We start from the raw sequence: 24,604 nt of genomic DNA on the forward strand, positions 1-24,604 counted from the left end.
GTGAAGGACTGATATTCCACCAATGTGACTTGTCTAGCGGTGTCCGTTCGGTTCAGTTCAGTTCATCTTTGTTTGCCCAGGTACAAGTACATGCATTGGAATTCTTGTTCAGGTCACAGTCACAACGATAGAAAGAACAATAGAAAACAATAGAAACACAAGATTGGTAAAGTGTATGTAAAGAGTGTTGAGGGCACAGGTCTACATAAATAAATATAACAGCAATTTAACACCTCTGCTAAAGTTGACTAAAAAGAGGAATATAAAAATATAAAGGCCTTTGCAGGTGTTTTGAGTTAATTATCAGTTAGCTGATTAGAGTGTGGCACAGGTGTCTTCAATATTGAACCTTTTCACAATATTCAAATTTTCTGAGATACTGAATTTGGGATTTTCATTAGTTGTCAGTTATAATCATCAAAATTAAAAGAAATAAACATTTGAAATATATCAGTCATGTGTAATGAATGAATATAATATATACAAGTTTCACTTTTTGAATGGAATTACTGACATAAATCAACTTTTTGATATTCTAATTATATGACCAGCACCTGTATATATATATATATATATATATATATATATATATATATATATATATTACACATACATATGGTTATGATCAAAATGTAGAGATCACTGCACATTTTTCTAATGTCATCCTACAGTTGCTGAGTGACATTCGAATGAGTCATATTCAAATTTGCAGTGGTCTCTTAACCGTCAACTCATTCGAATGGTACTCAGCAACCGTAGGATTGAATTTCCCCTGGGGATCAATAAAGTATCTATCTATCTATCTAGGAGGACATCAGAAAAATATGCAGTGGTCTCTTCATTTTTTCCAGAGCTGTATGTAATGCTATTTGGACTCTGTCCATCTAAACAGAGTATGCGAGATGATGTGAGTCCTTGAGGAGAGCTTCCAGTTAGCCCCTACAGCACTGTATGAACAAGGTATCTATGGAGGGGAGTTGTGTGTCAGTGATCCTCTGTGCAGTCTTGATGGTGCGCTGCAGGGCCTTCCTTTTCCTTCACTGTAGTGTTGCCATACTACAGTGTTACCTCTGGAAAGGACACTCTCCACCAGACCTCTGTGGGCCTGTACAAGAGGCTGATGACTCAGGCCAGCTTTCTTCAGGGCCCAGATGAAGTAAAGCCATTGCTGAGCCTTCTTGATGGTGGCTGTGATGTTTGCTGACCAGCTCAGGTTGTTAGAGATGTGCAGGCCCATGAACCTAAAGCTGTCAACACGGTCCACTACCTTGCCTTTAATCCACAGAGGTTGCAGAGGGGGAGCTTGCTCCTAAAATCTAGGATAAGCTCCCTGGTCTTGACAGTCACTGGTATTAACAGTACTCTGTGGCCTGGAGAGACAGACATCTATGTGAAATATTGCCAGAATTCTCCTTTAAGCACCGCTGCAGCAGCCATACCCCTGCATCAGCAAAGAACATCCCTCACAAAATCACATTAGATCAGTGGTTCTCAAATGGGGGTACGTGAAGGCACTCCAGGGGGTACGTGGGATTTTAAAATATACATATATTTAAAAAGTAGAATCCATGCAAAAACACTTTAAAAACAATTATTTAATAAATATTTCAGGAAAATATAAGTTCATAAAATGAATTTTATATTTCAGTAGGCTATTCAATTTCATTATCCTAAACCAAAAACCCAGAGTCCCCCCCATACCAGGATGGTTCGACCCAACCTGTCACATGCCACCCGCCATCATCACCTGTCAATCACTGTCAAAACTCAAACGATGGAGTCGTGATTGAAGCGTAGCGTTAATTCTTGTGCGCTGGTTAGGGGGTACTTGGCTGAAAAAATATTTCACAGGGGGTACATTACTGAAAAAAGGTTGAGAACCACTGCATTAGATCATCCACTCCTGAAAATGGCAGAGAACAGTAACTTTGGATTCAGTAAATTTATTTAAATATGTTTATTGGCATAGATCAGCTTGGCATTTAAATTGGACATAGCTTTACATTCGCACATTACAAATTGTGTCATTCAAAACAGTGATATAAAGGTCTCACCGACACATGCATGGAATTTGACTGAACAGAAGTTAACCAACCCATTTGTTTTTTAGGGCTTTGTTGAGATGGTGCGACAAACTCCCAACAAAGCCCAGGGCCCCCTGGTCCTGCTCCAAACTCCCAACAAAGCCCAGGGCCCCCTGGTCCTGCTCCAAACTTCCAACAAAGCCCAGGGCCCCCTGGTCCTGCTCCAAACTGGCCAGCTCGTGCACCACTGACAGCAGCTTGGCCCAGGTGAACCCAGTAGTGGCCGCAGAGGAAGATGTGATCTGTACCTTCTGTCTGTTAACTGATTTAAAAAATCCTCTGTACACAAATTGTGGAATTGTCCATACACATAGATCTATTACAGCAAATTGGGGTTAACCAATATGTATTTCTTTCAAAGGGCCAATGCCGATAATTACCATTAGATATTTAGTGGGTTTATCTGTACCATGTCGAAGCTCCTGAGACATCTAGCTCAAGTCACACATAAAAACTAAGGGGAGACTGGTGCCTTGGTGAAAAGCAATGACAACGAAACAAATAAGGGATATTAAGCATTTTATGTAATGTACAACGATATTTACATTAAAAAAACAAGTAAACCTAGTAACCAATGCTAAATTGAATTAAAAGACGAGCTGGGCAGTTATTTTACATTTGTGCAAAAATAAGAGTTTGATAGATCAATTCACATGCACATTTACATGGGTAAATACACCCACCTCCAACTGTTTTGGAAATGGGGTTTAAAAGTCGTTATGTCTGGTTTCTTTCGTCAGCACAGGATGAGTTTATTCAGTGAGCTCATTCATGTAGGCGTTTTGAGATCACGCCTATTCAACATGATTGTATTTAAGAGTATGTCTGTTGCAGTATAATAAGACTCAAATTAGTTAACCCATCACCAAACATAGTTTGAGAGAAATTTCATCATCATACATTTGAAAAAAAAAAAACATGTTATCATCATCAACATAATAATAATAATAATAACAATCATCATCATCATCACCACCATCAACTTTGTCATCATCATCACCACCACCATCAACTTTGTCATCATCATCATCACCACCATCAACTTTGTCATCATCATCATCAGATGGGTAACCTGAGGTCACAGAACTACCAGTAAAATGTTAAATAAAATAAAAATAAAAATAAACTGTTATTTACAGGTATTCTCAAGGTGCAGCCATGTCCTAAAACATGTTACAAGACAAAGTGCACAGTAACAACAAACTGATTAGGCAAATAAAATAAAAAATCTGTTGTTTAAAAAACAGTGCCTCAATATGGTAGAGGGAGATACAAATAGCTGACCATTTTGTACTCAGTAGCTGACATTCCCTGCACGTTTACTTAAGCTTCATACAAGGTGAGGATACAGTGTGTTTGACTGGATCTGCATGTGGCAGAAAGTCTGTAACTTCACTCCATGAGCATCGTAGTGAAGGAGGTCATAGATCATAGGTCATATCAGATCACTATGGTACCGCTGCGAGAACTCTTGTCCTGGAAAACAAAGAAAAGTGTCTGTTAGACCAGTGGTTCTCACACATTTTTTTGTCATTCCCCACTTTGGAGGTGGGGAATTTTCAAGCCCCACCTGACCCCATTAACTTAAAATTACATTAAAATGATAATGTTTAAAAAATGGTTCCACGTTGCATTTCCTGTCTCAGTCCACTGGATCAGATGCTATTTTAATTCATATGTCGGTCTGTTTATGACTCCTATGTTTGTGTGTAGCTACTTTGTTTTGAATCTATGATCTTCCTTGTCAAAAAAAGAAAGGCATTAAAGATAAGCTCAAACAAAACAAATTTCCTTTTGTGCATTGCTTATACAGACAAGGCTATGGAGGGTGTTGTGTTGTCACTGATGGCGCACACATTATTACAGTGCATGAAAATGCACTGTTCTGTTATCCGAAGTCTTATTATTATTATTAATACAGTGCATGAAAATGCACTGTACTGTTCTTCCTAGGCAACTTCTTCTTATTATTATTATTATTACAGTGCATGAACATGAAAATTAAACTATTAAAGAAAAACTTTTTAAAAATCCCCATAGACTTAACATTGCTGATTGTAACATCATAATACGGCCGTTAAGCAATTAGAATCCTATGGCAGGTGTTCAGGCCACCTGGATCAACTGCCAGTCTCAGGCTTTAAGCATACAAACTGGCCTTATTAAGACTACACATCCTGTTCAACTGCTTCCTCTGCCAAAAACTGTTTCAAAATAAAAGTCCTCACTACAATATTTCACTGTTAAACAATTTAACCCTTTAAACTACTGAACTTTTCAACTGTTCAGCCATTGTAACTGTTACTTGTCATCAACTATGACTCCTACCCACTGTAGCTAGTTAGCATGGTTAACATAGTTAGCATGCTAGTTAGCATTTTTAACAAAACTGCTAAAAATGATTAGCTAAGTTAGCTAAGTAACATGGTTAGCATAGTTAGCATGTTAGCATTGTTAACATGCTAGTTAGCATAGCTAGCATAACTGCTAAAAATGATTAGCTAGGTTAGCTTAGTCACATGGTTAGCATAGTTAACATGCTAGTTAACATAGTTAGCATAACTGCTAAAATTATTAGCTAGGTTAGCTAAGTCACATGGTTAGCATAGTTAACATTGTTAACATGCTAGTTAACATTGTTATCATTATAGTTTTGACTAAACTATTAGAAAACATTAGCTAAGTGATATGGTTAGCATAGTTAGCATTGTTAGTATAACTGCTAAAAATGAATAGCTAAGTCACGTGGTTAACATAGTTAGCATTGTTAGTATAACTGCTAAAAATGAATAGCTAAGTCACATGGTTAGCATGTTAGCATTCTTAGTATTTTAGCATAACGGTTATAAATTATTAGCTAAGTTACATAGTTAACATAGTTAACAGCATTAGCATTATTTACACATTTAAAAAAAGAACTGCTGGAAAACATTAGCTAAATTAACTAAGTTAAGTAACTTGGTTAGCATTATTATCTTTGTTAACATAGTTAGCATAACTACTAGAAAACATTAGAGCCATTCCAACTGTCAGTTATCGTCAACTATCTACCTAAATAATTTAACCTTACACTATCTACCTATCTATTTAACTGTTCAGTCATTCCAACTATATTAAACCTCATCTACCAAGCAACCAATATAGTTTGTTTTTACTCTGTGTGATATTTTACATCACAACTTTAGCATTTTCATGCACTGGTAATTCCTTGGAATTGCATTTCTAGTTATTATTATTCCGCTTACCACTTTTTCCGTACGCAATTTCTCTTTTACAGTTTAACTTAGAAACTTCGTTCAAACTTTGTAACGTAGGTCTTCAAACAGACCAGGTTGCTATGTCTTTTCAACTTTGAAACTTTTATACTTTTTAAACTATTAAAGAAAAACTTTTTAAAAATCCCCATAGACTTAACATTACCGATTGTGACATCATAATACGGCCATTAAGCAATTAGAATCCTATGCCAGGTGTTCAGGCCACCTGCAGCCTCAGGCTTTAAGCATACAATCTGGGTCAATTAAGACTACACATCCTATTCAACTGTTTCCTCTGCCCAAAACTGTTTAAAAATAAAAGTCCCCACTGCAATAATTCACTGTTAAACAATTTAACCCATTAAACTACTGAACTTTTTCCATTCAACTTTTAAACGGTCTACTTTTAAACAATCATTAAACTATCTATCTATTAAACTAGCTGTCTATCAACAACTTTTAAACTATATACATTCAACTTTTAAACAGTCTACCAGTACTTTTAAAAACTATCATTAAACTATCTATCTATTAAACTAACTGTCTATCAACAACTTTTAACTTGTCATCAACTATGTCAACACTTGTCATCAACTATGACTCCTACCCACTGTAGCATGGTTAGCATGTTAGCATTGCTAGCATAGTTAAAATTTTTAACAAAACTGCTAGAAAACATTAGCTAAGTTAGCTAAGTAGCATGGTTAACATAGTTAACATGTTAACATTGTTAGCATTTTTAGTAAAACTGCTAGAAAACAGTAGCTAAGTTAGCTAAGTAACATGGCTAGCATAGTTAGTATGTTAGCATAGTTAACATTTTTAGCAAAACTACTAGAAAACATTAGCTAAGTTAATTAAGTAGCATGGTTAACATTGTTAGCATGTTATGATTTTAGCAAAACTGCTAGAAAACATTAGTTAAGTTAGCTAAGTAACATGGTTAACATTGTTACCATAGTTAGAATTGTTAGCATAACTGCTAGCAAACATTAGAGCCATTCCAACTTTTAGTTATCGTCTAATATCTACCTATACACAGCCATTAATCTATTTGAATATCAACATTCATTAAACTTTCAAGTCGGTCAACAACTTTTAAACTATTTACATTCAACTTTTAAACAGTCTACACTTAAACTATCATTCAACTATCTATCTATTAAACTAGCTGTCTATCAACAACTTTTAACCTATTTACATTCAATTTTTAAACAGTCTACTCTTAAACTATCTATCTATTAAACTAGCTGTCTATCAACAACTTTTAAACTATCTACATTCAACTTTTAAACGGTCTACTTGTAAACCATCATTAAACTATCTATCTATTAAACTAGCTTTCTATCAACAACTTTTAAACTATACATTCAACTTTTAAACAGTCTACTTTTAAACTACCATTAAACCATCTATCTATTAAACTAGCTGTCTATCAACAACTTTTAAACTATCTACATTCAACGGTCTACTTTTAAACTATCAACTTTTATTAAGCTATGCAACCACCATGTCTATCCTAGCATCACCGTAGTAACCATCTTTTGTATTATCTATTTTAACTATACATGATATTTTACATCAGAACTTTTGCATTTTCATGCACTGGTAATTCCTTGGAATTGCATTTCTAGTTACAGTGCATGAAAATGCACTGTACTGTTCTTCCTAGGCTTCTTCTTCTTCTTCTTCTTCTTCTTATTCTTATTATTTTTCTTCTTCTAACGCAGTTAATGCAGCTTCAACCGTTTAACGTAGAAACTTCATTCAAACTGCGTTGCGTAGGTCTTACTTAGGACATGTGGGCTATGTATTTTTCATCTTTGTAACTTTTATACTTTTTAAACTATTAATTAAAAACTACTCAAAATTTCCCCATAGACTTAACATGGGCTGATGACATCACAATGGACTAATTAACTTGATTTGCACCTGGTATCATCTTCCAGCTGCTCATCTAGGCCCCATCAAAGAATCAGTTCAACTGATTGCACCTGTATCAACTGCTTTCTACTGAACTAGACCAACTCTCTCTGTCTCTCCATTCTACAAGGATATAAGACACATTTCCTCCAACTTTCATCCATTCATCCTCTTCAAACCATTCACTCATCCACCCATTAAACTATCCATCAACATCCATTAAACAATCTGCCTATCAACATCCATTCAACTTTCTGTCTATCAACATCCATTACACTATCTACATTTAACTTTTAAACTATATACTCTGTCTCATGCTTTAAGCATACAATATGGCTCTATTAAGACTGCCGTTAAGCAATTAGAATCCTATAGCAGGTGTTCGGGCCAGCTGCATCAACTGCCAGTCTCAGGCTTTAAGCATACAAACTGGCCCTATTAAGACTACACATCCTGTTCAACTGCTTCCTCTGCCAAAACCTGTTTTAAAATAAAAGTCCTCACTACAATATTTCACTGTTAAACAATTTAACCCTTTAAACTACTGAACTTTTCAACTGTTCAGCCATTGTAACTGTTACTTGTCATCAACTATGACTCCTACCCACTGTAGTTAGTTAGCTAAGTTAGCTAAGTAACATTGTTAGCATAGTTAGCATGTTAGCATGCTAGTTAGCATTTTTAGCAAAACTGTTAAAAACGATTAGCTAAGTTAGCTAAGTCACATGGTTAGCATAGTTAGCATGCTAACATGTTAGCATGCTAGTTAGCATTTTTAGCAAAACTGCTAAAAATGATTAGCTAAGTTAGCTAAGTCACATGGTTAACATAGTTAGCATGCTAGCATGTTACCATGCTAGTTAGCATAGTTAGCAAAACTGCTAAAAATGATTAGCTAGGTTAGCTAAGTCACATGGTTAACATACTAAAAATGAAAACATTAGCTAAGTTAACTAGGTTAAGTATTATCCACCTATTTAACCGTTCAATCATTCCAACTATATTAAACCTTATCTACCAAGCAAATCATTTAACCATATAAACTATCCACCTATTTAACTGTTCAGTCCCTCCAACTATATTAAACCTCATATACCTAGCAACCAATATAGTTTGTTTTTACTCTGTATGATATTTTACATCATATTTTTTGCATTTTCATGCACTGTATTTCCTTCAGGAAATGCTTTTCTAGTTATTATTATTATTCCCACCAAATTTCTGCATCTAATTCAGCTTCAACCGTTTAACGTAGAAACTTCGTTCATACTTTGTAACGTAGGTCTTGAAAAGGACACTTGAGGAATGTATTTTTCATTTTTGTAAACTTTATACTTTTTGAGATATTAACAAAAAACAAGTTTTTTTCCCCATAGACTTTGCATTAGCACTATGACATCACAATAGACTAATTAACTTGATTTGCACCTGTATCAACTTCCAGCTGCTCAACTAGGACCCATCAAAGGGCCAGTTAAACTGGTTGCACCTGTATCAACTGCTTTCTGCTTAACTAGGCCAACTCTCTCTGTGTCTCTCCATTCTACAAGGATATAAGGCACATTCCATCCAACTTTATATCCATTCATCCTCTTCAAACCATTCACTCATCCACCCATTAAACTATCTATCAACATCCATTAAACAATCTGCCTATCAACATCCATTCAACTTTCTGTCTATCAACATCCATTACACTATCTACATTCAACTTTTAAACTATATACTCTGTCTCAGGCTTTAAGCATACAATCTGACTGTCTTAAGACTACTATTTCCTCTGCCCACAACTGTTTCAAAATAAAGGTCCTCAATACAACAATTCACAATTAAATAATTTAACTATTTAAACTACTCAACTATTTAACTGTTCAGCCATTTCAACTGTCAGTTGTTATCAACGATGACTCCTGCCAACTGTTTCCAAATAAAAGTTTGTTTGGCATTTTATGTTAATATACAGTATGTTTATTTTTTCATGCACTGGTAATTTCCTCGAAATTAAATTTTCTAGTTATTCTTCCCACCAAATTTCTGCGTCTAATTCAGCTTTAACCGTTTAACGTAGAAACTTCGTTCAAACTTTGTAACGTAGGTCTTGAAAAGGACACTTGGGGAATGTATTTTTCACTTTTGTAAACTTTATACTTTTTGAGATATTAATAAAAAACAAGCTTATTTTTCCCCATAGACTTAACATTGGGCTGATGACATCACAATGGGCTAATTAACTTGATTTGCACCTGTATCAACTTCCAGCTGCTCAACTAGGACCCATCAAAGGGCCAGTTAAACTGATTGCACCTGTATCAACTGCTTTTTGCTCAACTGGGCCAACTCTCTCTGTGTCTCTCCATTCTACAAGGATATAAGGCACATTCTATCCAACTTTCTATCCATTCATCCTCTTCAAACCATTCACTCATCCACCCATTAAACTATCCACCAACATCCATTAAACAATCTGCCCATCAACATCCATTACACTATCTACATTCAACTTTTAAACTATATACTCTGTCTCAGGCTTCAAGCATACAATCTGGCTCTCTTAAGACTACAGATTCTGTTCAACTATTTCCTCTGCCCACAACTGTTTCAAAATAAATGTCCTCACTACAGTAATTCACTATTAAATAATTTAACTATTTAAACTACTCAACTATTTAACTGTTCAGACATTTCAACTGTCAGTTGTTATCAACTATGACTCCTGCCAACTGTTTCCAAATAAAAGTTTGTTTTGCATTTTATGTTAATATACAGTATATTTATATTTTCATGCACTGGTAATTTCCTCGAAATTACATTTTCTAGTTATATTAGATCTTTCTCCATTTTGAATACATAATTCAAACATTCACAATGTCAATTGGAAAAAGAAAGTGAACATCAAGCTGAATGGCTTCAACAAAAGCTAATTTAGGTCAGAATATCTGGTGTTACATCAGTAAAACAAGTTTGAGCATGTTGGTTGGAGGTACTTCCTCTACCTCACAAAAAACACTTGAAAAAAACTCTTTGGGACATTATCTTATTTGCCATCTAACCCAGAGTTAGATAAAAGCACACCTTGCCATCTCTTCTCTGCGTGCAATAACCCACTCTGACACTGTTAGCCTAGCTTAGCATAATTTACTGGAAGTGGGTTTTATACCAGTTGTCTGATTTTAACCTCTGAAAGCTAAAAGGGAGCTATAGGCTAACTAACAATGTTACATTGGGGTTATTGCTGCCAAGGTTAAAATCAGTTAATAATTCCAAGGGTTCACTGAAATTCCCCCATCAGTACTGTGAATGCTTTAGTGTTGTGTGTCCAAAACAAGACAATAATGAAAAGTACATCCTGTTTGTCAAGTGACTTAGACAATGATCATATAACATTTCATGACCAACCACATGCAGGAAACCAGTTGATAGACCTCTGAAGTTTATCCACGACATGGACACAAAAGCCGCCATCTTTGCCCGTATAAGGAGATCCAGTTACCGTCCGGATCTCCTTATATGGGCAAAGATGATAGCTTTGGGTCCTTTTGTAGTTGAACTTCAGAGGTCTGTTCACATCATTTTTCTTACCACTGCATGTTTTTGTGCGTTTTATTTCCACGTTTCTTACCCCTTACCGAGTACTGGTCTGGGCGTCTGGGTGGTTTCTGACCCGGCTCGTACTCGTTGTAACTCGGGGGCTTGTCCGAGCGCCCCCCTCGACCTCCTCTCGCGCCTCCCCTCCTGCCGTCCTCGTCGTTGGCGGAACTCCACGACCCACGTCGCCCAGCAGGCGGCGAATACCGCCTTTCCTGCCTCTGGGGCATGTCGAATAGATTGTCACGGGAACGGGACCTCGGGCGATATTCGGCCCTCTCGTTGGGGTTGCTTCTCCTGCCATGATCGCTCAGCATGTCCTCGTGGCTGTAACTGCGGCTCATGGGGGGGCGCGAACGATCGTCGTAGTCCCAGCGGTTGCCACTAGGTGGCGGTCTGCGGGTCATCGGACCATCATTCAGAGCAGAGAGCATGCTGGGAGGCCCAGCGGAGAAAGGCACATGTTTAGGCATGTGCTGGGGTGGTGGGGGCATTTGGTGGTGGGGGGCAACAGAGGGCTGGGGCTGTAGCAGGGGACTGGCCACATCCATGCCGTGCACCTGGCTCTCCAGGTAATCCAGCATGTGATTGGTGCCGCGGCCACTCTCTGCAGCCAGGCTGCCGTTTCCATGCATGCTGGGCGGGTGGTGAGGCTGGGGAGCCGGGAGAGGCATGGGGGTCATCGACATCTTTCCAGAGTTAGGGCCTAGCCAACGAAATAGAGCAGTCACACCAGGATTTATAAGATTTAATAGAAACAATCACATTTGTCACTGTCTAAACAACAACAACAACAACAACAAGTATAGTGCATCTCCATTCACCTCTGCCAAGCACTTTAGATTCAGATCCTCTGCCAACTAGACTGTTTTCACCTGTGTTTGTTTGCTTGCTTGCTTGAGACAGCTGATTTACCTGTACACAAACTGGGAGGTATGACTGCCCATGGTTGCACTATCGCTTAACATTACAGGATAAAGCTCTAACCTGCATAAAGCATTGGGTTCATCTGATAGGAGCTATGGGAGCTCATGGGTGCGTAGACAGGCTGACCACCATTCATCCAGGGAGACATGGCCTTCTGTGCCTCCTTCATCATCCGATGCTGCATAACCGCTGCAGAGCAAGCGTGAGAGATAGACAGTTATGTAAAATAATGAGTTTCGTCATTCGGACAAAATTGACAGTGACACAGATGTAGGGGCTGAAAGATCAAAAATGTGCACTAATGCAATTAGCAAATCAGAAAAGCTGAAATTAATTGTGCCGCAAGCAACTCGGATTCAATGGTCCATAATGTTTTTTTTTAAATTCACACCGGCCTCGTATGACAGACAGTCGTGCTCATTAATCAGTGGTATCGCGCTCTGCATGTTAACTAATCAGATGTGGCCAATTTATGCAAATCTATTTCTGTCAATTCAAAAACTATAGTTGAAGTTTATTTAAATTTTGATTAGTAACTAGAGCCATTCATATGCCATTGTCATCTTTCATCACATGTGTTGCTAGTGTGGCACATAAAGTACTGTACTCATATATTATTAGTTATTAATAGATAGGTGTTTATGCTATATGTACACATAAGTAGGTTTGCAGACACCCCCTTTTTAACGTAGCCTACTCCAAATGAGTTAAATGACATATGTGGGTAAGCAGGTGATTTACTCGAGTGCCAGATAGATAACAAACTGAAGAACTCCGTTCAAACCCACAGCTTTAAATTTTCAGGTGGTCTTGTGCGTTATATATAGCGCTTTTTTAGTGATGGGGTTTTTGATACTTGAACAACGTTTCAGTCACACTTTGACCGAAACGTTGTGAAATAAAGTTATTTGCATGTGTAATGGACAGTGTGCGGGACTTCTTCAACAAGTATCACTGGTGACCCTTACCGTTTTCCGACGCACCTGTCCCAAAAAAGAAGTGTGCAAAAGCGCTTTTTGAATTGAGTGATCGGGTTTGTACCTTTTTCCGGACAGCAGCACTGCTGAGGACAGCAAGGGCAGCGTACGTAACAGCAGCACCGCTGAGGGCAGCACTGGCAACAGCAGATGCACAGGAGGATGATGAGGAGAAAGGCACCAAGGATGATGAAGAGCACAGTCAACCAGTCTGGAACAACAAGGAACATTCAACCATACAGGGGGCGATGTGGTACAAGCAGCTGCAGTGTCCATTACCCACGGGGATCCGGGTTCGAATGCGACCTGTGGTCATTTCCCAATCCCATCCTCTCTCTCTCTCTCTCTCTCTTTTTTTCAAATTCAAAAAGCTTTATTGGCATGACTGAACATTTGACACTGTATCTTTCTACAGAAGTGTATACAGCGGGGAAAATAAGTATTGAACGTCAAACATTTTTTCAGTAAGTATACTTCCAATGAGGCTATTTGCATGAAACGTTCACCAGACCTGAGTATTAACTCAGTTAATCCACCCATATAAAAAATCAAAACATTAAAGTCCATAGGTAGAGTTATGTGTAATAAAGTGGAATGACACAGGAAAAAAGTATTGAACACACCTGCTGACATTTCTTAAATACTTTGTGGAAAAGCCTTTATTTGTAATGACGGCTTCAAGGCATTTCTTGTCAGTCACAGTATTCTGGTGTGAGTTTGGCCCATTCTTTTAAACAGATAGTCCTTTAATATTGAAGATTCCAGGGGTCCATCTTGTAAATCCTGATCTTTAGTTAACTTCCAAAACTGTTCAATTGGATTGAAGTCAGGGCCTTGATTTAATTTCTCTGAAACCAATTGAGATCTTCCTTTGCTGAATGGTTTGGATCATTGTCCTGCTGGAAGGTCTAGCCATGTCTCATCCTCATCATCCTGGTGGATGGAAAGATTCTCCCAGAACAAAATGACTCCATTCATTATTCTTTCAACTGTATGAAGTCTGCTAGTATCATGAGATGAAAAACAGCCCACACCATGATGCCACGACCTCCAAACCTCACTATTGGTAGGGTATTTTTAGGGTGATACACAGTGCCATTTCTCCTCCAAATATGGTGTGTAGTATGACATCCGAAAAGTTAAATTTTGCTCTTGCCTGACCAGAATACATTCTCTCAGTATTTCATAGGATTGTCCAAATGTTGTGTAGCAAACTTTCAACAAGCTTTGACATGTTTTTTCTTCAGCAATAGAGTCATGCAGGATGAGCATGCATAGAGGCCATGGCGGTGGAGTGCATTACCTATGATTTTCTCTGTAACAATTGGAGCTTTCTCCGAGTGGTCCTTGGCTCTTGGGCTACTCTTCTGACTTCCTGGTCAGAAATCTTGCAAGGAGATCCTGTGCATGGCCAGTGATGTTCCTTCCACTTGCAGATCATGGCTACAATACTGCTTGCTGGATAATTCTGAAGTTTTGAAGTGCATCTGTAACCAGTCCCATTGATATGTTTTGCAACAATAAGGTTGCAAAGGTCTTGGGAGAGCTCTTTGCTTTTACCCATCATGAAATGTTTCTTGTGTGACACCTTGATAACAAAAAACCTTTTTATAGCCTACCAGTATGTACTAACCCATCTTATATTAATTTGCACAGATAGGAGGGATAATTTCTCTAACTACTTATAGATTCCAGTTTGTTCCTTGCCATTCCTTGCCATTCCTTGTACTGCTTTTTCTTAGCGTGTTCAATACTTTTTCCCTGTGCCATTCCACTTTTTTACTCATAACTCTACTTTTAGACATTAATGTTTGGATTTTTATATATGTGTGGATTACATAAGTTAATACTAATGTCCGGTGAAAATGTCATGCGAATAGCCTCACTGGAAGTATATAAAAAAATGTTGACGTGTTCAATACTTATTTTCCCCGCTGTAATACTTCCACAATATTAGTGTTCCTATAGTACAGTTTTATAGTACGTCCCAACATACTTTAAGATCCCTATAACATCTATAGTATTCTTATAAGATTGCTATACTTTTTTGTCCCAAAATACTATAATATTCCAATAGTTCTTTTTTTCTTTAGGGTGGTTTATAATATGGCTACTCACAGTAAACAATGAGTTTGATCTCTTTGTCCGAGTCTCCACTGGTGTCCCCTGCGGCATCGACAGAGCAAAAGTAGACTCCATGGTCCCACCACATTACCTCGTTAATGACCAAATCAGCTTCTGCAGAAATTAAAGAGACGTTTAAACACTCATTTGTTCACCTTACATTTAATTAATGAATTCATTATCTTACAGAGTTATGGTTTGTATGTTTATGGTTTTGTTAATAAAATAAAAATTTCCCCCATTGTTGATGTCTGATATTGTTACTGACATTATTAGTATTATGCTTAATATAGGCTTTTTCGACTACTTTTTTAAAAACAATTATTTTTAACTAATGTAATGTTCATAGACTAAGTTGCTTTGGACAAAAGCTTATGCAAAACACCATAACCATAACAAATGTAAGGAAATGCAGTAAAAGACAAACCCTCGGGTAAACACATTCCATTAGGTACTGCATGGTAAGGAATTACATACAATGGGTTTTTTTATAAACAATGAAAAGGGGGGCGTGGTATTTTAAAGGTTGTATCAGCGATTGTAGGCCCAAAAAAAGCCCAAACATAAATGATCACATTCATCTAATCTTTCCTAATGATCCGCTATCCGCTAGCTGCCCGCCCCATAAGCAAGCAGTAAAAAACAAGGTGTCTCTGTAGGCAGCCTAGGCTCTGAGATCTGCACACAAAAACAATTGCTAACAGCAAGTTTTGCCAACCACTCAAAAGGCAAAATAAAGTGTTCCAACCAATAACCGACGAGATGCGTGTTCAGGAGAGTTTCAATTGCACGGGAGGGAGGGGGAGGGAGTAGCGAGCTAGCTCTCTGTTTTGTTTGAACGTCAACAGAAGTGAAGTTACCCCGCCATCGCTGATACAACCTTTAACTGAGTCACAAGTTTCTTATGGCAGGCTATTCTTACAGGGAGGATACACCTTTTGCCACACACGGGTAACACAAGGCGATTCAACAGTCAGTCGGCATCATAGTTTGGGAATTAATTATTTTCTTGAAAATACAATTTATGAATAGGTTACAGAGAGGACACTTTCGGGGTCATGTTTTCAATGTAGACGGGAAAAAAAGAGACTTTTCAAAGAAATGGCGCAGACTCCCACTTTCATCACGCACACGCACACACACACTGCGTGGCCGTGTTCCTACGAGACAAAATCGTAGCTAGATAACTACTGTGCAAAGCATCGTGTGCATAGCTGGCAATGCAACAACCCCTTGGTCGAGTCACCTACGTGTACACATTGCAGTTTAGGCTGTCGCTCTGTAAAGTAGGCCTACGTTGGGAGACATTAATAACAAGGGAAACTCATGCATAAGAACAATACAGTATAATACTCACTGTTCTGGATGGTGATCTTACGCTCGCGGTATTCTGGGCCCAGTATGGCCTCATTGCTACCCCTCTTCTGGGCGACTGTGCGGACTGTGCGCTGGCGATCTGGGCAGTCGTTAGATGGATCTTGACCAAGCTGGAGCGCTGACTGGTATGCTACAACAAAAAGAGGGATTCAAGTCAAGTGTGGTTTTCAGCACTGATTAATTTGACCTGCAATATCTAAGACCTGCAATAAGCATGATGGTTAGCAACCAGGTTGTGCCATTCCAAACTCTGGTTGGACCCTTGTTTAGTCCACCTCCAGAGCAAAGCAGGGTCAGAGAATCCAGGTTAATCCTTTCAGCGTTGGTTGAAGTGAAAAAGAGCATAAATGAATGTGGAGAAATGCTGTTTCTCCACATAAGATGGTCAAACAGACATGAATTACGTGAATAGACAGAATCTCCAGGTTTGCCAAAATACAGTTATGCCTTTTCAAATAATGCGATTGGCTCTTTATGAAACGGGACAGAACTTCCAATTCTAAATCAACCATGTTTAGTCTTAGACTCCCCATTAATTTCCCCATTAGGCTAGTAGTTTCTCTCCCTCCTTATAAAGTTTCTGACTTTTGGCATTTTGACAAATACAGTTTGGTGTAAAAGTTTGTATTTCCCTACTCTAAAATGACAAAGGCATGAAACAAAGAAATAATATCAACAGGAAAGGTCAGAGGCAAAGAAGCCTGAAGAAGTCCCTGTTGGATCGAAATGATGCCCTTTCTTAGTTTGGGTGCTACTCCGATGTGCGGACATTCTCTTTTGCTTTACCATCGTATATTTTGTCCTGCACCTGGCCAAAAGATAGCTGGGACGTGCACGCAACACTATACCAAACTAAGCATTAACATGTTTTCCAAGTGTGTAAAAAAATTGAGCCAAAGTGCACTAGACTGATAGCCTAGAAATCTAGACGCGCCCCTAGCGGCAGCAAATTACATTTGCTGCCAGGGCTAGTCTAGCAACTCTCCGTTGACTTGTGAGCTCTAGAAATCGAAACTAAATCTGGCATTGAAATCGTGTATAGAGTCGTTTGTTGGGCTTAACATAATGATTGATGGCAGAGTTGCAACGGTTTGGCTTAAATTCCCTGCTACTTGAAAACAAATATCCTATTGCGTCCTATTGCGTGCAGAGGGAATTTGAAAGACAACTGATTAACCCGACCCTCGGACTGAGCACTGCGAACGGTGAGTGCCCAGACCCTACATTATAATGTGGGTCTGGCTCGCCAGGCTACTAGACTGATGTATCTTCAAAATCTTCAACTTCAAAATACACAAAATGTTCTTGCCCCCAACCCAACAGGGCTCAAGTGAGAACTCCCCCATAGTCCAGAAGGAAACACTGAATAATACATTTCTTTGTTTTACACCTTTAAGCATTGTTAAGTGCAGTTGTTACAACTATAGGTTCTACATGAAACCCAGACTGTGAATATTAGGGTAATTGTGACTTTGCAACCGGATAGGACTCTGTCTGAACAGTATGTTACACGTATCCACTGCGGCTTTCTGTTTCAACTATGATCATTGCTTTAAAGGCCCATATTTCAAACTTAAAACTGTCAAAATCTGAGTAATACATGGGCTCTTTAATGCATGTAAAGTCTGAATTAAACTGTATTCAAGATTTGCTCTCTATATTGAGGAAAATATATGATTAGAAGCAGGCTCTCTCTCTCTCTCTATATATATATATATATATATATATATATATATATATATATATATATATATATATATATATATATATATATATAGCCTGCTTCTAAACATATATTTAGAACAGAAGTGGACTAAATGTGTTGTTTCTAAGTTCCATGTAATATATAAAACAAGTACAATGTAGCTACAAAGGGAACCTGCATGGCCCACACCATGCCTAAAGCCTGATTTTGGACAGTAAGAGGTACAATGAAGCTTCACCTGTAGAATAGTATTCCAGCACGGGGTCCTGGCAGAAAGACTTGAACCGCCATGTTACCAACACATCCTGTTGACTGGCTGATGTGGTGTAGTCACAACGCAAGATGATCGAGGCAAAGAGAGCTGTGCTTCTGTCTGTCTGTGGTACAATCACCTGGATGGCTGACACTTCTGTGTAAACCAAACAGACAGAGTGAGACATGAGAGGAGGGGTGAGGGGAAAACAGTGGCTAAACCAGAAGAACGGGAAAGTCAGACAAAGGCAGCAGGAAATTCTTTCATTTCTCAGTTTCACTTGGCCAACTCAACACCATTATGTCTCACCTACAAAGGACACACTCACTGCAAGCACTTACTTATTCCATCACATAGCCCATTTCTAATTGCAGATTTAAAGTTTTATGTGACTTTTCACTAGTCACTAGTAGCCTAGGCCTAGTTCTCATTAATTGGCTAAACAGCCTATAATTTAACTTTCTCATCCAAATGTTAGTTAGATTTCGAGAACAGACCCACAAACATGCCATTTTAAACACCCAAAACAACAACTTAAAACGAATATAAGTTATACAAACCATTTTGTCCGCTAAAGACAAAGGCACTGACCCAAAAACAAACCATGCGCCACTTCAAAAACAATGTTACCGTCAGCCAAAACAAATTAGTCTTGGGACCGATACTGGGGCTAAAAGCATGGGAACATGACATCTCTAACGTTATCTGTAATTCCTGAACACGACATAACGTTACCGTTGTTTACAATAATTATTTTGGTTCAGTCTCTGTTAAATTAGAGTAGGCCTAGGCTACTTTGACCAATATTTTGCTCAGACAAGTTCATCTCAAACCTCAACAACAGCGGGACAATTAGCCTACCTGTCTGCATGAAGCCCACAAGCAGCAGTGTCAGTAGGCCTATTCGACGAGCCATCGTCTCCGACAAATGTAAAACTGTGTATTGCCTTATGAAGGAAAAACATCCAATAGTCATGAATTGAAATGGTAAAAAATAGATAGAGAGAGAGTAATGACGCCTCTTTGACTTCCCTCCGCCGCGACTCGTTCAAATTCTAACTAGTTATCCTGTGGGGTTTTGGTCGCATCTTCGACCACACCCCGAAACAGGTAAGCTGACTGACGTCACCTTGATTTGCAGTTTCAGCGCAGCTTGTCCACTGCAAGAAGGCCTGAGTGTTGGTTATGGTTATGGTAGGCCTATTTGGCAGACGCTTTTGTCAAAACGACGTATAGGCCTAGGCTATACACTAGGCCTATTAGTTAAAATAATAGTTTCAAATGGGCTACATTAAGCATAGCCTATAATAATAATGTTCAACATTATCAATAACAATATCAAATCAACAATGAAAATAATGAATTTCCATATAGGCCAAAAACCATACAACAACATACACACCATAACTCTAAGATAATTAATTAATTAATTAAGTGTAAGGTGAACCAATAATAGCGGGGGGCGAGGCCTGGGAGGGTCACCGCGAGCGGAGTAGTTAGTTAGATAGATAGATAGATAGATAGATACTTTATTGATCCACAAGGGGAAATTCAAGGGTCTCAGTAGCATACAGACATAACACACAACATGCACTTACAACAGAATGGTAAACATTGGTATAAGTATAAACATATAACTAAACTCCACTGTACAATAAAGACAGTAGAAGATAAGATAAGAAACTAACAAAACTAAATACTAAATACACTATATAAGTTAAATTAAGAAAGTCCAATGTGCTTGAGGGTGATCAAGCATAAGACGCTTGTAGTGACAGGGCCAGGACTGGTGAGGTGCTAAAGGGAGTGAGTGTCATGGTGAAGGTGCAAACAGTAGTCCAACCATAGTCCTTAGTTGTGTGTGCCTGGCAAGGTGCTCAAGAGAGTGGGTGTCATGGTGAAGGTGCAAAAAGTAGTCCAACATTAGTCCAACAGTGCAACAGTAAGGTCTAGAGACCAGCATAAATAATATAGACAAATAGGAGAGTAAAGTGTAATGTAGACAAGGTAAAATAAAAAACAATTTCAGTGCAAGAACAGGTTGAGGTAACAGTGTAGCAGTAAAACAGTAGTGAAAACATTAGGCTGTGTACAATAGTAAAACAGTAGTAAAACAGTAGTAAGCAGTAGCCTAGTGGGCAGTCAGTACTCAAAAAACATGGACATGGAGAGGGTGGAGAGGCAGACAGACTAAGCAGAGAAGTCTATCTCTCCTCTTCCCTTTAGTGAGGCATTGAACAGTTCAATGGCCCTAGGAACAAATTACTTCCTCAGCCTTTCAGTTGTGCATGGCAGTGAGCGAAGTCTCCAGCTGATCAAGCTCTTTTGGTTTTTGATAGTGCTGTAGAGCGGATGACATTCATTGTCCAAGATGTTGAGCAGTTTGTTTAGGGTCCTTTTGTCAGATATTGAAGTGATGCACTCCAGTTCAGCTCCCACTACAGAGCCAGCCTTCCTTACCAGCCTGTCAAGTCGCCCAGCATCCTCCTTCTTTGTGCTTCCTCCCCAGCATACCACTGCATAGAAGTGGGCGCTGGCCACAACAGACTGATAGAACATCCTGAGGAGCTTGCTGCACACATTGAAGGACCGCAGCCTCCTCAGGAAGTACAGCCTGCTCTGTCCTTTCTTGTAGAGTGCATCAGTGTTGGCTGACCAGTCCTGACCAGTATCTGGAGACCCAGATACTTGTAGGTGCTTACCATCTCCACATTGACCCCATCAATGGAGACTGGTAGCAGAGCGGGCTTAGACCTTCGGAAATCCACCACCATCTCCTTGGTCTTTGAAGTGTTAAGTTGAAGGTGATTGAGTTTGCACTAGGGGTGTAAAGATTAACCGATACGTATCGGTATCCGTGTTTAACGTGTAAGATATGGTTACATCGATACGTGAAGCCCCGTATCGGAAAAAAACTGAAATGAACCGGTCGTTATATCGATTTACTTGTTATGAATCGGCGCACAACCTTTACTGCTCGCTCAGACTCTCATTTACGTTCCAAGCACCGCATTCACCCCACTTCCGGTTTTGAAACTATACGTGGCACGGAATTGTGAGTAATGCAGTTCGTTTTTGGTTACATTCATTGCCCAAAGTTGTCAAATGACCTCATTACCCATACATCTATTGCAACTTAAGCATGTGACAACTTGCACTCGATCGGCTTTTGTTTTTCGAAATCCAGCACGAAATTAAGCACTTATAGCATTCCTAAACAGCAACGATAGTCTGTAGAGTAGCCTTACCTTTGATGAAGGGATTTCCTTAATGTTAAATAATAATTTGGCCCTTGCTGCTAAAACGATGCATAAATTATTAGCCAATGATTTTGTTCATATTCACTCAGACTTGTGGCATTTTAGGTTTCTGCATTAGGTCTACTGTTGGAACAAAATAAGCCCTGGGAGTTAATTGATTTGTAGGCCTATTTTATTCTTGTAGGGTAGGCTAGGCCTATATGAGAAAAGGCCAAGAGTGTCTTAAGCACTGTTTTATTTTATTTCGGTATTGTCTTACCTCAACAAGGCTACAGCTCCATGAAAACAATCAGATATAACTCTATAAAATCTGTAAAGTCTATAAAAATTTATTTTTATGTTGTATTTGGCTGCTGTGTTAGAAATGTAGACTATTCTTTTTTCATTTCAATACAGTATATGAAACAAACCTCAGTTGAGATAATCATATTCACACATTTTGTTGCCTAGTTGACAACCATGACCATGATAATTGATAATAAATGAATGTGCACCTTGAGCAAATTATAAAAAATCTTTCAGAATGCTTTCCATTCTTGAACTGCATCGAATTGCATCGAATCGCATCGAATCGTACTGAATCGTTTTTTATAAACATGTATCTTTTCTTGTATCGAATCGTGCCCATGTATCTAGATGCAAATCGTATCGTCTTTTACATGAGAGATTCACACCCCTAGTTTGCACCAATGCACAAAGTCCTCCACCAGGCTCCTGTACTCCTCCTCTTGCTCGTCCCTGATACACCCCACAATTGCAGTATCATCAGAAAACTTCTGCATGTGGCATGACTCGGTGTTGTAGCGGAAGTCAGATGTGTACAGGGTGAACAGGACTGGAGAGAGCACAGTTCCCTGTGGCGCTCCGGTGCTGCTGATCACAGTGTCAGAGAGGCAGTTCTTCAGTCTGACGAACTGTGGTCGCTCGGTCAGGTAATCTGTAATCCAGGTTACCAGGTGAGCGTCCACACCCATCTGCAAGAGCTTGTCTCCCAGTCTGAGGGGTTGGATGGTGTTAAAAGCACTTGAGAAATCAAAGAACATGATTCTCACAGCACTTTTCCCCTTGTCTAGGTGAGAATGTGTCCTGTGTAGAAGATAAGTGATGGCATCGTCCACGCCCACTTTCTCCTGGTATGCAAACTGTAAAGAGTGAAGACCAAGCAAGGGCATGCTCCTGCAGGTAGGCCTACTCGTAGCCGTAGATGTAGCCTACTGAGACAGAGCCATCCAGGCCACACAGTTATCCAGGTCCAGATCCCAGTAGTAGCCTACCGCAGCTGCCTCTGCTACTCAAAGCACATACAAACATAAATCAAGATGGTATGACAGGTATGCAGCTCTGAAAAGGTGCGTTTTTAGAGATGATTTGAATCTGGACAGATCAGTCTAGTCAGGGATGTGTTTCGGAAAGGAGCTTCAGAGGGCCAGCAATGGATAAGGCTCCGTCACCCCAAGTCCCATGTTTTGCAATTGAACAAAATGTTTGGTCGAAACTATTTGCAACAGGCTTTGAGGTATGAAGTATGTGTTATGAGGTATGTTCGTGGGTGAGTCAGACGTCCTATCCTGTCAGCAAGGATGTGTATACAAAACCTGCTGTATTAAGGCAGTAAGCACAGAGTATCCACCCAAAGTCATTCACAGATAGAAAGTAAAAACTAAACGTTGAATAGAAAATGAAACACATACAAATTTGCATCGATTCCATCAGGCAATGAAGCAAACAAGGCACTCTGCTCTGCTCACATAACAACAGTGTTCAGTGCTTGTTTATGTTGAATCAAACACTTGTGCAATGTCTCGTCAGGCCTGATGTATTCACCCGTGACCATTGTGGGCGGAGCTCAATGTCGGGCTCCAATCACATTGAGCTCCGCCCCAATCTGCACACCGCAGCCAGGGCTGTTTAGATCACACACCAATTGTCCTGAGGAAACCCCCCAGGAAACACACGCGCACACACACACACACACACACACACACACACAAACACAAACACATACACACACAAACACAAACACACGCGCACACACAACCACACACACACAAACACACACACACACACACACACACACACACACACACACACACACACACACACACACACACACACGCGCACACAAACACACAAACACACACGCACACACAATCACACACACCATATCCATATCCACACTATTCTATTTACATTTTAAAACAAGAACTCTCCTCTCCTCCTCTTCTCCTTTCCTCTCCTCCTCTCTCATCTTCCCTCCTCCTTCCTCCTCTTCTCTTCACTTCTCTTCTCCTCTCTCTTCTCCTCCTCCCTCCTCTTTTCTTTTCTCCTCTCTTCCTCTCCCCCTCTTCTCCTTCTTTCTCCTCTCAAATCACCTTTTTCCTTTTCCTTTCCTCTCCTCCCCTCTTCTCCTCTCCTCCTCTCTCCCCTTCTCCTCTCCTCCTATTCAGCTCTTTCCTCTCCTCCCCTCTTCTCCTCTCCTCCTATTCAGCTCTTTCCTCTCCTCCCCTCTTCTCCTCTCCTCCTCTCTCCCCTTCTCCTCTCCTCCTATTCAGCTCTTTCCTCTCCTCCCCTCTTCTCCTCTCCTCCTCTCTCCCCTTCTCCTCTCCTCCTATTCAGCTCTTTCCTCTCCTCCCCTCTTCTCCTCTCCTCCTCTCTCCCCTTCTCCTCTCCTCCTATTCAGCTCTTTCCTCTCCTCCCCTCTTCTCCTCCTATTCAGCTCTTTCCTCTCCTCCCTTCTTCTCCTCTCCTCCTCTCTCCCCTTCTCCTCTCCTCCTATTCAGCTCTTTCCTCTTCTCCTCTCCTCCTCTCTCCCCTTCTCCTCTCCTCCTATTCAGCTCTTTCCTCTCCTCCCCTCTTCTCCTCTCCTCCTATTCAGCTCTTTCCTCTCCTCCCCTCTTCTCCTCTCCTCCTCTCTCCCCTTCTCCTCTCCTCCTATTCAGCTCTTTCCTCTCCTCCCCTCCTCCTCTCTCCCCTTCTCCTCTCCTCCTATTCAGCTCTTTCCTCTCCTTCCCTCTTCTCCAGTTTTGTACTCTCTCTTCCCTCTGAAAAGTCATCACAAGGATGCAGCCTGATTGGCCTGTGGAATCCTTTCCTCTCCTCCCCTCCCCTCTTCTCCTCTCCTCTCCTCCCCTC

At 39.7% G+C, this 24,604-nt stretch overlaps 1 protein-coding gene across 2 annotated transcripts; it reads right to left on the bottom strand.

Annotated features, from left to right (window-relative positions):
* Positions 1-2,586: 2,586 nt before the first annotated feature.
* Positions 2,587-19,291, bottom strand: ildr1a (immunoglobulin-like domain containing receptor 1a). 2 transcript variants are annotated; one of them, XM_076302905.1, is made up of 8 exons: positions 19,074-19,291; positions 18,198-18,368; positions 16,235-16,384; positions 14,872-14,991; positions 12,818-12,964; positions 11,837-11,965; positions 10,884-11,555; positions 2,587-3,560 (listed from the first exon to the last, which is right to left on the bottom strand). In XM_076302905.1, the coding sequence occupies exons 1-8, from the start codon at positions 19,186-19,188 to the stop codon at positions 3,520-3,522; spliced, it is 1,545 nt and encodes a 514-aa protein (XP_076159020.1). In that variant the 5' UTR covers positions 19,189-19,291; the 3' UTR covers positions 2,587-3,519. The 2 variants fall into 2 exon arrangements, with proteins under 2 accessions (XP_076159020.1, XP_076159021.1); XM_076302906.1 differs by having other exon boundaries at positions 10,891-11,555; positions 19,074-19,290.
* Positions 19,292-24,604: the final 5,313 nt, after the last annotated feature.

This window comes from Alosa pseudoharengus, unplaced genomic scaffold, assembly GCF_046254945.1.
Source record: "Alosa pseudoharengus isolate Yale_2024_CS ecotype anadromous, Long Island Sound unplaced genomic scaffold, YU_APseudo_1.1 YU_APseudo_1.1_scf_24, whole genome shotgun sequence".
Lineage (NCBI taxonomy): Eukaryota > Metazoa > Chordata > Actinopteri > Clupeiformes > Clupeidae > Alosa > Alosa pseudoharengus.

Excerpts from the sequence above, each read along its gene's own strand:
- ildr1a (XM_076302905.1), bottom strand. The coding sequence starts at position 19,188 with ATGACTATTGGATGTTTTTCCTTCATAAGGCAATACACAGTTTTACAT. Across the intron at positions 16,385-18,197 it reads GCTGGAATACTATTCTACAG|CATACCAGTCAGCGCTCCAG; the intron begins GTGAAGCTTCAT and ends TTTTTGTTGTAG. Across the intron at positions 12,965-14,871 it reads GATCAAACTCATTGTTTACT|ACTGGTTGACTGTGCTCTTC; the intron begins GTGAGTAGCCAT and ends TTGTTGTTCCAG.